Source organism: Mugil cephalus, chromosome 3 (genome assembly GCF_022458985.1).
Source record: "Mugil cephalus isolate CIBA_MC_2020 chromosome 3, CIBA_Mcephalus_1.1, whole genome shotgun sequence".
Lineage (NCBI taxonomy): Eukaryota > Metazoa > Chordata > Actinopteri > Mugiliformes > Mugilidae > Mugil > Mugil cephalus.
This window is the reverse complement of record NC_061772.1, coordinates 20522390-20537903: the sequence shown is the minus strand read 5'-3', so window position 1 is coordinate 20537903 and position 15514 is coordinate 20522390. Positions and strand designations below refer to the sequence as shown.

At 40.5% G+C, this 15514-nt stretch overlaps 2 protein-coding genes and 1 non-coding gene across 7 annotated transcripts in view; 1 reads left to right on the top strand and 2 right to left on the bottom strand.

The window, feature by feature from the left end:
- Positions 1-4265, top strand: part of LOC125005371 (gonadotropin subunit beta-1-like) — a 101477-nt gene extending 97212 nt beyond the window's left edge. For 3 of the 5 annotated variants that reach the window (XM_047580692.1, XM_047580691.1, XM_047580689.1), the window contains 3 exons: positions 1940-2039; positions 3331-3523; positions 4001-4265. In XM_047580692.1, the coding sequence (XP_047436648.1) occupies positions 3356-3523; positions 4001-4201 (369 nt within the window). In that variant the 5' untranslated portion in view covers positions 1940-2039; positions 3331-3355 and the 3' untranslated portion in view covers positions 4202-4265. Of the gene's footprint in view, positions 1-1939; positions 2040-2111; positions 2197-3330; positions 3524-4000 lie in introns of all 5 variants that reach the window. The other 2 variants (XM_047580693.1, XM_047580690.1) reach the window with 2 other exon arrangements.
- Positions 824-905, bottom strand: trnas-uga. Its single transcript has one exon. It is a non-coding gene; the product is annotated as a tRNA-Ser (tRNA).
- Positions 4266-10933: 6668 nt separating the features above from the next.
- Positions 10934-14944, bottom strand: LOC125005385 (ADP-ribosylation factor-like 14 effector protein). Its single transcript, XM_047580718.1, has 5 exons — positions 14754-14944; positions 13688-13880; positions 13451-13576; positions 12987-13027; positions 10934-11433 (listed from the first exon to the last, which is right to left on the bottom strand). Exons 1-5 carry the CDS (start codon positions 14822-14824, stop codon positions 11202-11204), a joined length of 663 nt encoding a protein of 220 aa, XP_047436674.1. The 5' UTR covers positions 14825-14944; the 3' UTR covers positions 10934-11201.
- Positions 14945-15514: the final 570 nt, after the last annotated feature.

Below are 15514 nucleotides of genomic sequence, written 5' to 3'. Positions count from 1 at the left end.
AGAAAACAGAAGTCTGGATTCTTACAAGTCTGGAAACAATCCAGTCTTGACAGCGGATATTTAAGAGAAGCATTGTCTCTGTACAACAAAACACATGAGGAGGTCGCGGCTGGAGAAAGAGAAACATTGTTGTATTCTTCCTTTTACCGTACGTGATGCTGTTCTGGTGTTAGTCTTCCCCTCGGCAGCATCACTTTATCACAGGAGAAGAACGCACGCTACAGGTGGTGCATCGTCACGCTTTAACCAAATGTGAACCCCAAAGAAAAGGCAGACACACAGAGGAGACTGGTTGAAATAACAAGTCTGGGCCAGTGAGTCCTGAATCTTACCAGTGAATTCTAAAAGAAAATGTCACGCAGCACGATGACACTGAGATCACAAGTCGTTCTACAAAATAATGATTAGAGAAGAACGAAATGAATGTTTTGGAATAAGCACATTAAAGTCCTGACCTTGATGCAATAGAAGTTAGATTATTGTCACAGCACATGTACAGGTACAGAGCAACAAAATGAAGTTTAGCATCAAACCAGAAATGCATGTAGCATAAATAGTGTGTAGTAGTATGGTACAGGTTGTTTTTGTAGCATTTGGACAATATTTACAGATTAAAACCTACGTACAGGTGAGACCATAAATATACATATAGAGTATAAACTAGAACTATGATATAATTTACACTAGAGGCAGGTGATAAGTTAGATGAAGTAAAATGCAGATAAATTGAGCATTAAACTGTGCATAAATAATAGGCAGTAGCTACTTAATGTATCTAAACCAGTGCAATATTGATGACTTAAGCTCTCTGCCAGAATTTAAACGCTGGGAGTAGGGTTCGAACCTACGCGGGGAAACCCCATTGGATTTCAAGTCCAACGCCTTAACCACTCGGCCATCACAGCTGAGATATGAGGAAACTCACCAACACATCAGAACCGAAGCAGTACTGGACTGAGAAATGGGCTAAAATCTTTCCCATTATTTTATTCAAAATGTATCATTTTCAAGTTATAAATCTTGAAGCTTTCAGACAATGAAAAGCATCAAAACTGGCACAGTCAAAATGAATCAGTTCACTTCACTATTTTAAAGGATACTTCAGCTCCAGCTATCACATATTTTATTCTTCCTTATTGAGATTTTTGGCAGAAAACTGAACATTCCTCACCCTTGCGAGGAATAAAAAACTTTAGTTTTGTCCTTACACTGTGGGTGCTTTGTAATGAGATCTCATTTTAGCTTGGTTAACTTCAGGGCTTATTTTCCTAGCACCTGAAGGCGAACAACACATTTTGGTCTTCCCTCGCTGTTCTCAATACATCCAAACTTGAGATAACCGTTGTCATATTTTAGCTGGTTTGGGCTTAGCATCACTTGAAGTGGACATGAGTAAAGCGACAGATACAGGAGAGAGACGTGTGACAGATGTATGTGGTGTCACAATCGTATCAAACTTTTTATTGACCCGAAGCTAACGTAGGAGGGAGTAACTGGTTTAATATGTTTGTTTTATTAGGGAAGTGGTCCTCACATGTAATTATGCACTTTTTCTTTAATGTAACAGCAACTGCCGACCCCAGTCCGTTGCTTTAGACAACTGATCACTAGTTACTGGAAATGTTTAGTGACTGTTTTTGCTGCACTAGTAAGTCACAACAGGTACTGAAAGCAAGGATTTACGTGCATTTGCACCTCTCGATTATGCCTCTCGAACTGATTCATTTACAACAAACACAAAAGCATAATTTTCTGTTTCATTAGTTTGATTGGGTTTTATTTGTAACCCTGCCACCCGCTCGTCCAGTGGAAAAAATAACACACACAAAGCAATAGAGAGGGGTTGTAGATAATTAATTAGTGGTTCTCATATCTGTATTTTCCATCTCTGTGTGGGCAGATTTCTTTCTTCTTCTTCTTCTTTTTTTTTATTTCTGAGGTCCCGTCACGCTCCTCCTCAGCGTAGGACGGACGGCCTTGAGCCACAGGCTTTCTCTGAGCCGCTGAAAGATGAGGGATTTGCATTAAAGTCTAAACAGGTGAGAAAACTAAGGCCAGACCAAGGCTGAAGAGATTATCAGGATTTATGAGCAGCACTATTTAAACCACAGAGACAGATGCAGGCTCAAAGCTGTTCCAGATGTTTAGAGACTGAAGTCTTACAGCTGAGGTTCAAAGCAACAACAGATTCTACAGGTAGGTTTTCTGATCATGTAGATGACAAGAAACACATTTGTGCTGCTATTGATGTGAGATTATATAGTTATTCATCTGTTCAAAAAAAAGACTTTTTTAACAAAAAGTGTTTGCTTCTGTCATATTAAGGACATGTCTAAAAGTCAAGAGTTAGATAAATGTGAAGGATGAAAGTGTTTTATTGTGATAAGTTTCCTGCAGTTTCCCAGTGTTTTTCTTTTTCTTTTTTTTACATGTTGCGTTTTATTTCGGGAAACCACAAACAAAAATGTGTTTTCTTGAACTGTTCTACAGTGTATGAAGAAATTTAGTCTCAACAAATAGAAACTAGAATTAATTGCTGAGTTGCAATTTAAGTGAAATAGTGAAATATCAATATGGCAATATATCGCAGTACTTTATGTTCCGATACAGTACAGATTCTGAATGTCTTATTTTCAAATTTAAAAGAAAAAGTCATGTTTTGGGTCGATTGTGAACAACTTCTGCATCTAAAGCACTGAAGCTGACATTTGGAGGCACTTTGTCTTTCATATGGAAGAAGGAACTAATAAGCTGAACAAAGAGCTTATTGCAGTTTTGAAAACAGAACTATGTTTTAACATTTAAGTGGCATGAAACTTGATCCACTTTTCTGGACAAGTGCAGTAAATTGGAAATGGATCATTTGAATTAAGTTTTTTGACACAATTTGTTCAATGAATTACACTGTCATCTGATGTGTGTGTGTGTGTGTGTGTGTGTGTGTGTATAATATATATATATATATATATATATACATATACATACAACTTGTATTTTAAGTTTAAATTTCTCAGTGAACTCTGTAGAATATCGCAGTATATCACAGTATGATAATAATCGCAATAATGTATCGTATCGTGACTCAAGTATCGTGATACATATCATATCGTGATGTCCTTGCCAATACCCACTCCTAATAAACAGTCCATTGGATGAATAAAAAAGAAATGACACTCCAGTATTCAACCATCCATTCGACCTTCATGAAGCTAAGATGTAGTAGTACACAGTTATATTACAATGCATTTGTTGCCACTGGTGTACCTAATAAACTGGCAAAATGTCACACCCAAACTGGCAAATGTGACACCCGATCCCCTCTTGCCGCAGACGTCTGCGCTGCACCCGGCAGAGGATGCGGCTGGTTGTCATGGCAGCAGCGCTCGCAGTGGCGGGGGCGTGGCAGTGGCAGAGCTGCGGCTTCAGCGGCTGCCGTCCCACCAACACCAGCATCACCGTGGAGAGCTGTGGCATCCAGGAGCGCATCTACACCACCGCATGTGAAGGAAACTGCCACTACAGGGTGAGGAGGGGGATGATGACACTTGTTATGTGATAACTACGTTATTCTGCTTATACGCACAAATATGTTAACTTCTTCATACGCTGTTGCTATTTTTATGAAGTTCAGAAGCATCATTTATTAATTTAAGTCAGACTTGAGTGATTTTTTTATTTTAATTACAGCTTTATTACATATCTATAAATGACACGTATTATCACAAACTTACCATAATACTATGACTGTATACATTATATACTTTATATTTTCAACCTGTAATTCCTTTTTTATTGGCTTTTAATGCAGCTTAGTTGATCAAAACGTGAGTCCTGATACAAACAAACCTTTAACACTGATGGACATCTTTTTAGATTTAGTCGTCGATACATCTATTTGAAAATCAGTCACATAGATCTTCATCCTTTCCCATCTTTACTTTAGGTTATCAGAAGATTTTTAAAAAAAATGAATTCACTAACATCTAATTGTTGATGACAGGATTTCTCCTTCATCGGTGATGATGAGACTAAGCAGAAAGTCTGCAATGGGGACTGGTCCTACGAGGTGAAGTACATTAAAGGATGCCCGGTGGGCGTCGCCTACCCCGTGGCCACAAACTGCTACTGTGATACATGCGACGAGGATAAGACGTACTGCGAGGGCTTCTCTACAGAAAAACCCAGCTGTTTGCCCTATTAAATCCCCCTCCCACAATTTCATCCTGCTAGTGCATGGCCGCTAAAATAAACAGGTATCGCAAACATATCGAGTCTGTTTTGTTACATATATCTTGTAGTGAGTACATCCAAATTACAAGTCAGCGTCATCAGCAGCTTTTAACTTGACTCTGTTCTTCAGATGCCTCTGACAGTTTCCCCAGAGCAGATGAGAAGCGGCGTGTAGATGCAGCAGTGACTTTTAGAGGAAGTCATAGATTAAATCTCCTAGCAACAGTTTCCCTTTTTCGTCTTGACCGAGGTCACTGACCCCTAATGTTCAATAATCCTGTGATTCGGGGTTTTGTGCTGAGAGCAGGAGTTCATCCTATATCGAAAAGAGGTGGCCTCGCCTCTTTTCTGACAGGTGGAAATGAAAATATAGAGTCTGCAGCGTATCCAAAAGCTGCACCGTAGCTGCCCAAGCTCTTACTATGAATTCTTCCAATGTAGTGGTGTTGCAGTGCTGCGGATACGGCCGAGATGATGGCTGTAATGGTTTCCGCGATACAAACTGTTTCAGTGTTTCCGCTCTTTAAGATAAGCTTTTTCTTTTTCTAATGGATTCAGCCTCAGTGAACTCTTCCTTAAATGCCTGTGCTTATTCCGAACGTCTCCCATGCCAGATCTTCCAATATATGTGTAAGAATAGATGCAGGAATGGATGCCTCTGCACAAGGATCACAGCAAATTCCTGCACCGAAGACAAATCAAGAACACGTGACCCAAACAAAACAAGAAGCCTCCAAGAAGTTACCACAAGCACCAGAAGTAGCCACAGATAATCCACACCAAAGTGAGCTGTTGACAGCACAACAAGTTGGTCACGTCCTCAAAACCACATATTCAGTGCAGCCAAACACGTTCACAACTAACGAGGCCCTGGCCAGGCAGCAACATTGAAAAGTGATCCACCAAAGTTGGGCTGACTTACCTAGAACTGACCTGGTTTTCCTCTCTACTGAAGAGTTTGAAATTCCCACCCTGGGGGTACCACAACAAAAACAATGTAATGTTGCATTGTTTTAATGTGGACTCCAGGAAAACTAGCAGCACCCTAGGGCACAGCTAATGGGGATCCTAATAAATAAATACACAAATAAATAAATCAGTGATGATGGCCACACCAACCCCGGAAGGCTTTCTAAAAAAATAAAAGGCAAGTTCTAAAATGTGCAAACCTATCTCATATGGCAACATTAGTTTGAACCTGCTAACTTCTAGGGCTACAAAAGTCCTAGCCCGAAGATTTGGAGAACAGCCCATTCTCATCCAAACAAAAAAACAAGTTCAGCCTCCACGAAAAGAAGACGGTATTCTAGTGAGCGCCCGAATTATTTGTCTGTGTTTCTTTGTTCTATGAGCAGAAAACACTTAAAATCTTCTGTCATTTGGTACAAAAGTTGCACCGACCATTAATTGCAGACAAACAACAAACTGCTCGCTATAGCCTGTCCCAGCCGTCACTGGGTGAGAAGTGGGATGGACTGAGATGGAAAGACAGAAAAACAACCAACCGTTCACACTCACAATCACCAATTTTCTGGGTGAATGTGAAAACGGCAGCTTCAAACCTGCACCCCATTTTCTACGATACAGCATGAAAAAGTTTTTACCCAAAAGCGTCTCCTCAGTGAGAGTTAAAACTCATTAATCCATTAACACACACCAACGTGACACTCCTTCCAATGACAAGCAAACTCACTAATGTGACAAGCTACTGAACACCCACAGAGTTTAACTTGGCAAGACACCAGCTTTATCATATGAAGATCTCCTGTGTTGTGGACAACATCAAATCCAAACCAGCAGAAAACCACTCATCCACCAGCTTTGGTAGGTAGAAGTGGATTTTACATTTAGTTTTTTTGTTTTTTTAAACTTTGAAAATGTCCCTCAAAACCAAGAAAGAGAATAACTTCTCTCACAGACCGACTTCTACTTTTTATACCGAGTGAATCAAACTTAAAATCCGTCAGCTACCGTAAAAAACCTTTAATAATTCATCCTGCCTGTGTTTGAAAGGTCAAAGGCAAAGTGTCTTTACAAGAGAAACGATCGATGTACTCAAATCGATGATCGCAAAAGAGGACGGGAAAGAAATGCGACGTGGGTGCGGTGACAGACGGTGGACAACGGGCTACTGAGGTTCAAGTGTTTTTTTATCGTCCGCTACGTCTTCGGCCTCTCGTTTGGATTCAGTGAGAAAGGAGACGAGATGGAGGTGCTAACCGAGCCTGCGGGCGAAGTTGACCCTAGATGCTTGTAGTGGAAGGTGTAAGCTGATGTGTTGAGAGAGGTGGACTGTGGCCCGGAGCTACTGTGTGAGGCGGCTGCTTTCTTAGCACGTTATATATCACAACAACAAGATTGTCTGTTCGGATACAATCAGCCCGAGGTGTGCGAACGGGGAGAGGATGGATGCGAGGAGTTTTAAAATAAACCAATTCTCAAGAACAACAGCTTCCTTTTTCTTTTCTTCTTCTTTTGTGGCAACAAATAAATACACAATCTGCTACTAGTTCACAGCTTCGGTTAAATTAAATTAAATGAACCTGAGGAGTGAAGCCAAAGTTGGAAATCAATCCACATTGATCCCGTATCTAAATCAATGACGACGTGTAATTGGTTGTTCTTTTTGGTCACAGGCTCCCCAGGTCATTTCAGGGAAATTTACATTTACGAGATAAGCAGCGCCAACTCCAACAAACGCTGGCCACGTCTCCGAGGGTCAGATTAATCCGCGGATTTCTTGCTGACAGAAGAAAAACAAAAAACAGTCATAATAAATGATTTTAAGGCTGGATGTTATTTGTTTAATTAATCACTAAGCTCGTCAGTATTTCGAGCTCTTGGGATGACGCTCCAGACTGAAATATCTACTCTTTTATTACTGATTTTGGCCTCAGCTGTGGGATAAAATGTAATATATTTGGAGATCCTGTGACTTTTTATTTAGTATATCATCAGTAAAAACCTTCCGTCACCCTCGGCTATTTCATTGCGTTGACGTCTAATTAGCACACTAAGCTAAATTGATTAAACCTGAAAAAAAAAAAAATGAAAAAAAATCCTGTTAAACATCAGTACATGAAGAGTGATTGTGAGAATATTAGCTCACTAAAGTTGCTGTGAATGAACTTTACATTTATCCAGTTGGTCGACTTTGTCCCCAAACTCGTTATTTATTAAAAGAAGCCGGCAGGTCGTCAGATTTGTGATGCCGGAATGAGAGATGTGGCATCAATATCACTTCATCTTCTCCCAGATGGACCTTCTCCCCCTCCCGCTCATGGATTATGTTTCAGCCTTTTCACTTCCACCCAGAACCTTGCGCACTCGCCTCTTTGGCCGGCTTGAGATCTGCTGACAGATTTCCGTCCGTTCAGGACGCTGGTGTTCTTTAGCAGTGGCTTGTTCTTGTCCAGCAGCTCCCTGGAGCTTTGTGCTCTTTCCTCACTGCCTGCTGCTGCAGCCAATATTTAGAAAGACGTTTTATCAAGTTTATAGACGACTGTGTCACTGTGCCTCCTCTTTTACAGCGAGTGATGTGGTGGATGGTTTTGTCTCAGACGATGATGAATTCCAATAAAAACCAAGGACAATTGATTAATTGGTGTCTATATATATAGTGTGTGTGTAGGTTAGCTGCCAAACTGCAGTAGTTAAAGGAGATGAATTGGTGCTTAGGAGAGTAGATATCACAAGTTAGCAGGAGAAAAGTGCTGCAAATTCAAGTTACTTAGCTTGATTTTAACAGATTTAAATGAGAGACTGTATATAAAGATGGACTTCTTCCTCTCAGTGGCCAAAATGAGGCTTAAAATTCACAGATCTTGCGCAATCATGTGCGTTTACACCAGTATCAGTGTCTTTATTGATGTAGCCTGGCTTGGATGTTCTTTGCTGCTATAAATGAATTTAGTTTGCAAAATATACATTATGTAAAGCTAAAGTGAACTCTACATCTCCAAAGTCCACAGGAAACTACGTGACTGCCTACCTGAAAGCAGCTGTCAATCACAGCAACAGACATAATGTCACTTCCTATTTATTGCCTCATCAATTAACGACTTAAAACTAATAATAAAATAAAAAATAAAAAACTTGGTGGTTGAACGTGAAAACAACAAAAATGTATTGTCCCATCCGCTAACATGAAAGCTTTATGATGTTAAATGCAGGTAGCCACCAGGGGGCGCTCCATATGCAATAACTTTTAAGGAGCTCCCACATAGTCCATCTTTATGTACAGTCTATGTCTTACAACCAAAAGGAAGCAAGTGGATTTAAGGTGAAGAGTTCTCATGCTTAGCATGCTTAGCAGCATTTGCTAACTGGCTATAAACACAAGGTATTCAGTAGGACAGTTGTTGATTTTGCAGATAAAATGTATAAATATAAATATACTGTATCTATAAAAGTATCAGCATCAGAAGTAAAAGCCAGATATACATGTATAGATGGCTATGAAAAGCTGGACCACATCTCATGGCAATCAGACCAACTAATCTTGAGATATTTCTGCCTGGATTGAAAGACTCAATCCCAAAGCTGCATATTTGCCTATCAGCCACAACATTATGACCGCTGACAGGAGAAGTAAATGACATTGATCATCTTGTGACGATTCAGTGTTCTGCTGGGAAACTTTTAGACCTGACATTCATGTGGATGTTACTTAGACATGTAGCGCCCACCTAGACGAGACAGGACACCCCCACCCTAAAGCAATGACACTCCTCAATGACGGCAGCCGTCCCCAGCAGGGTGCAGCCTGACACAGACACACAAACGGTTTAGGATCAACTAAAAAAAAAAAAACTAAAAACAAACATTAGGAACAGCACAAGGTGTTGATCTGGCCTCCCCTCAATCCATGACCTAAGGGACCTCATTAACATCATTGTCTTTCCAGACACCATCAGAAGCTCCATGTCCAGTCTATGATGAGTCACGACTGTTTTGGAGACAGAAGTCAGACCTACGCAACGTTAGGAAGGTGGTCAGAAACTTTTGATCAATAAACACATAAAAAAAAAAGAAAAACTTTCTGCACAAGATGTCCCGATATATCTGCTAACATAAAGTCAACTAATGTGCCTAATATTCCTTCCTGGTGTCATTTAAAGGCTGGTTTTGTAACAGCTCCTGCACTCGGGAGCCGCTGCAACACAAATCGTCTCGATGGGAAAATATTTTCAGTTGTGTTTTAATCTTAGCGCGGAACAAAACTTCAGCAGCGGTGATGAATAGCTTGTTTGCACCGGCTCGCTCTCCGAGTTTTATAAATATTAATAAGCTTCATTTATATGTAGCCCCTTAAAAATGCATTATGAAGACGGCGGCAGCGAAAAAACAAGAAGAACGGCGTGGCACGCTTCTAAATCTAATAATATGACAACGGTGCTTTTTGTGATGTTATGATTAGCCGACTGCCCCGCACCTACGCTGCAAGACATTGAGTGCTTTTTTTATTTTATTTACGTGACCTTTAAAAGCTTTAAAAGTTTTGGTTGGACTATAGTTTTCAGGCCGTGCTGCCAGTGTTCCTCACCGCGAAATAAGCGGCAGATATGAGAGGAGGGGCGGGCTGTGCCGGACTGCGTGACACTTGACCTACAGCTGAGCTCAAGGACGGCGTGATGTGTATAAACGAGACGTTACTGTCTGAGGAGCCCTGCAACTCCTTTCTCTCAGCCAGTGATGAACTGCTGTGTCATGCTGCCTTTGGTCAGCACGTAGGAGGAAGTGAAGGGATCGTCTCTCGAGTGCGTCTCGTCTCTGATAATCAGAAACGACCTAATGGAAAGAGAGATTAATTACATTTTAAAGGGGAATTAATTTAGCAGTCGGACTGCCGAGTTGACCCCGCACAGACACATTCATTAACGTCTTTAGTTGTTAAAAAGCCTTTGTATAACATCGCACTGATACTTTTAATAAGACGTTTATAATAAGGAGATTGTCGTTTAGGAAGGATTACTTTCCCCTTTTAGCGCTGCCTCCGACCAAACACCAGACACATCTTCAAACCAGAGAGTCGGTTTAATACTCATGATGCTTTTAAAAATATTCTTCTGTTCCCTAGTTGGAGGTGTGCAGGTTGTCAACTGTGGTCTTTCAATAAAAGTAACTAATTTGTTCATAAATGTTCCATAACTGACCTCGAGGAGACAAATATAATGACTGGAGTCTATCCCAGGTGTCACCCTGGACAGGTTTCCAGTCTGTCACAGGACAGCTCTTTTAGCTTCAATTATAAAAATAAGTAATTTGTTGACTATGGTTCATAGTGTTTCAGTCAGAAGTGTGGACACAACACAACACTGAGACCCAGAACTAAACTGTACATGACAGCAAAGTGCTGAAAATTGCACTCAGACATTTCAGGTTCTTTATAAAATGTTCAAAATGAACTTATTTAGCAGTAAAACAAGGCTAAATATTTATATTTAATATTTATATGTTATTATGTACGTGGCCCCTGAGCTATTGTCTCACGTCGATTTAGCTTCCTGCATTCACATCCAGATATAAGTTTAGAGAGATTAGAGAGAATTTATTAGGAAAGCGAGCAGTGGACTAAATCCCCTCTACATCCGTGGCCGAAGTGTCCTAAAAAATACGAAAACGTATAATCCTCCAAGACAAAACATGAATTTGGGAATGATTCCCACCTCTGGAGATATTACACTAAGTCAACACTGCAGGCTTTAAATATAAAGACATTTTATTCAAAGAAGTTGGCTTAGAAAGAAAAAGAAATCATAGTTTTCTACCTCCTCAGCCGTACAGGTCAAGGTATACACAGAAAAAACAAAGCTGGAGCAAAGGCAACTCAACTTCATGTGTTTTCTCCAAGAAAACCAAGCAAATCCAGTTACCTTTTGTTTTTTTTTTTGTTATTGAATATTTCCTTAAAAAGCATCTTGAAAAGTCCGTCGGCCTCGATGCCACGATAAATCCGGACTCCCTGGGAGTTAAAAAGCAAACTTGTTCCGGATGATTTCGCCCCCTTCCACTTCCACCTGCTCGTAAAGCCACTTCCTGTCGCAGCGGCACTCGACCCCACACTTGCGGGAGCCGCATTCGGGGCACGGGTAGAAGCAGCCCATACAGTCCACGTCCAGACAGTCACACATGTCCTTGCCGTTGGACAGCAGATGGCCTTTGCTGTCGTACACTTTGTTTTTGGCTCCACCTGCAAACTGCCTGTGTGATCAAGAGTTTAAAAAAAAAAAATCACAATTAATTAATATTACGTAAGAGGACCAACAAATAGATGTATTTCACTATTATGGGAAGCAGTGGTTAAATGCAGATTTCAACAACCTAATAAAAGTGAAGAGACTGAAGCAACTCCTCACTTAACTGTAAACTGTAAGTGACTAGTTGTCATGAGTCAGGGGGTGTTTAGTATATTCCAGCTGTTGTTTTGTCTTTAATTTTGTACATTATGTTCTCTGAACCGACTCTTAATAGGAGTCACACCAGAATATTTCAAAATCTACCCAAAACACACCAAGCTGATGGTCAGCATCTGTGCCTAACTGGTTTTTTATGGCGCACACTTCTGGCTCTGGGGGGACCCGTCAGTGGGTTTTTGGACAGTTCAACGTGTTGAATTGATAGCGGAGCCCACTGGTGACTTAAATCACTGTGATTGGTTGTTCAACTTAGCGAACCAGTGCACGAAAAAGCCCAGGACGGCTCACAGAACAGCTCTTAAGTGTTTTTCATTATCCAATAAGTGAATATTCTCACAGCAATACGGACATCTGGAATGAAGAATGACAGCTCAGCATAATTTTGTAGAAGCTAACTCTGTGCACCTATTTGTATGGTCACAGAACTACTGTCACCTGCTGGCATGGAGAGTTATTTCAAAGCACAGAATCTGCCTGTTGCTCAGCGGTGTGATGCAACATTGCCAACAAATTACTAGACAACAAATTATTCGAAACGTTGGTGTGATTTTCTAAAGGTTACACACATCCTTCAACATTATTTTAGTATCTTATAGAGAACTAGTAAATTATCCATGCTTTCTCAAATTGGTTATGAGCAACAGAGTGATCCACTGTGCTAGCAGCAAGTTGATTCCTGGAATACACCGTGTATATCGACAAAGCAAGAGCAATTTGAGTAATGTTTTATAACTCTTTTATTCCGTGAAACTGGCCTCCTGTCTGAATCCACTGTAGCCTCTGTAAATCCAACCTTAGTCTGCAGCATGAAACTGTCATTTGTTCTGGTCTACTAGTCCACTGCCTGCAGAAATATAAAGTATATACATACATGTATAGTGTGCCTTTGAAAGTTTCTAACTTATTTTTGATAATAGCGCTAACATCTAAAACTATAATTCACCGTTTCTGTGCCGGCTCATCATTATACTGCCTGGTTTTGTTACTGGTATAAGAAAAGGAACACGACATTATAACCCCAGAAATCTAAGGTACTGTACGTCTCTCGCAGCTGTTTTTAATTTGTTCAAGTTCTTTTTGTGCGTCTCTCCTTTTGCTGAAGGCCAAAGTCAGTTGAGTCAGAAGAGAAGCACATCATCCACGTGGGCATCTTTTCTGCGCAAACCTAATTAGTGGGCGAGTGGAGCGGATCGGCGTGTTTATCTGGGATGAAAAGAGCTGAGTGTTTCAAAGGACACTCACTGACTTCACTGAAGAGCAGGAATAAAGAGATGCAAAGTAGTCCGTCTACCATTGAACTCAGCCGGGGAAGCTGTAAAGACCCTCACAGCGTCTCACCTGTCAGACAGCTGCTTTCCTCCGCGGGCGCCTCGTCCACCCTGCAGCAACACACACACGTACAGTTTATGCTCAGATAAGTTATCATTAGAATATTATCATTTTCTTAAAACAATCCTAACGTGTAAACAGATCTGAAAGAGAAATTGTGATTTACTGCTCCTATGGCAGCAGAGGTCAATTTATGTTGAACGATCTTATTTAACCAGTGGATGTTGGCAAACACTGTACTGCAGTCATAATAAAGGACTCAAGAGTTAAAATAAAGAGTGAAAGGCATTGAAGGTCATGAATTAATGGTAGTAGTAATGACAACAACAGCAGCATGTGAGGCTTTAAGTTTCATAAACCTCTATTTGGAAAGATAAACAGTGACTTATGTATATGCAGCTTCATGGTAAATGATACTTCACATTCAAAGGGTGAATACGACATTATCCTCCCACAGAACACAGAGCATTTACCCTCATTCCTCCTCTTTTGTCTCTGCGCAGAGCGCTCTCCCTCGCTCTGTCTCTCTCCATTTGCGTTCCCATTTGATTTGTAACAGTCGCCTCCTTCGGTATTACGCCTCTTTTACGCAATTCAATCTGTAAAATTTGCACAGGTGTTGGCAACAGCGCAAAAGTAAAACAGGGTGACTCTTCTGAACTCAGCCAGCATTTCAGAACGCTAAGAGTGTAATGTCGTGATCCCCAAACCTTTGAGTCCTGCCCTTGGCTGAATATGGTGGGCACGGCGTCTTCTCTCAGGAACTGTTTGCCGTTGTAGTCCCTGAAGCAGTCGGTCCTGAAATGTTCCGAGCAGAGGCAGGTGTTGAAGGTCGGCGTGAAGTTTTTCATCCCCAGACTGTGCACCCATTTGTTGGCGAGTTGGGGCTTGCTGAGAGGAAACCTGGCGCAGAGGAGGAAGAGGAGGAAACCACTTGAAATCAGGATGAAATCATGGATTCATTTCAGTCTGCTGGTCAACAAAATGTCACGCAAAGTGATTTGCCTTTAACAGTGTAATGTGCATTCTGGGTTTATCCTGTACTACTCTTTAGCATTTTAAGATTTTTAATGAAACGTGCTTTATGAATAAAATTATTATTATTATTAATTAAATTATTATTATTATTGGTTGTTGCATTAGCATCAATCCACTGTGTTTTTTTCAAATCTTTGAATGTTGTTGTTTTTTCTAACCAAAACATCATGTCATCAGCAACCTACACTCTAAAAGAATTTATGAGTGTGTAAGTGCAGATTTGGTATCATTCACCTTATTTGTAGTATTTGTAGAGTTTTTCATATATTGTATTATTTGCTGATGTGTTAGTGTGTCATATTTGTTTGTAAGTGTAATAAGTAGTTACCATTGCCTTGTATTACTTTCCTTCTTTCTGACTTTTTAGTTCAGCACGAACGGCCAAAGTGAAGTAAACATCATTTAAAAGGGCAAATGGTTACATTTGAAACAAATATTTTAGATGGCTACCTAGCACACTGTGTAGAAGAGGTGGGGCAAAAACAATACACCATAAATATGCAACAGGAGGCAATTTTACAACGTCCTACTGTATTAAACTGGAAAATAATACAATCTTACTACAGCTACGAGGAATACATTTAGTTAGCTCTTATGAACCGATGCTAAACTGCACCAGACCAAAGCCAATATGCAAAAGCTGTGTTGGTGTTACTTTAATATTTACTGCTGTGTCCATGCTGCGTCTCCTCAAATTAAGCTAACGTGAAACTTAATCGTCCACCGGTGAATCCCTACCTGTAAAATCTTATTTCCGACCCTTTCACGAACTTATTGTTGCACCCTGTTGCCGCACAAATGACGGGCATGGTGTCCTCCCAATGTAAAACTATGCAATGATGCCGAAAGTTGAGCTGTAAGAAGGGTCAAGTGATGAATAAACACCAGCGGTTTGGAATTGTTTTCTTTACGCGTCTTCTTCGACGAATATAAAATGTACGGCTGCTTTAAACTTCCGGGTTTGTCTTGGTCGTGTCTGCCCTCTAGTGACGGTTCTCATAATAAACGATAAAAGAAAAATTATTATTATTATTATTATTATGATCGTTGTTATTATTATTGCAGATTTTATACATATTTATGCAAACTACACCAGACATTTTACATTAGCAATTAATAACATCACGAATAGGTAGATAGTGAATAAATACAAAATATACAGTAGTATCATCAATGCTCACAATCCAGTTGTTTCCTCACAGGGAGGCATTGTATAATCATATGTCCTTGGAGACAAACGTCCTCCTTCTGTCCACGGAGCAGGACAGAGAAAGCAGGCCTGTCACTGAACAAGCTTCTCTGTTTGACTATGGTGTTGTGTAGAGGGTGGTGTACATTGTTAATGATGGACTGGAGTTTGTTCAAGGTCCTTGCCTCTGCCTCTGATGTCAGGGACTCCAGCGTAAAATAGGGCACTGGCAACAATAGTCTGGTAGAACATGTCCAGCAGCATCTGGCAGATATTAAACGACCTTACTCTCCTGAGGACATAGAGGCGG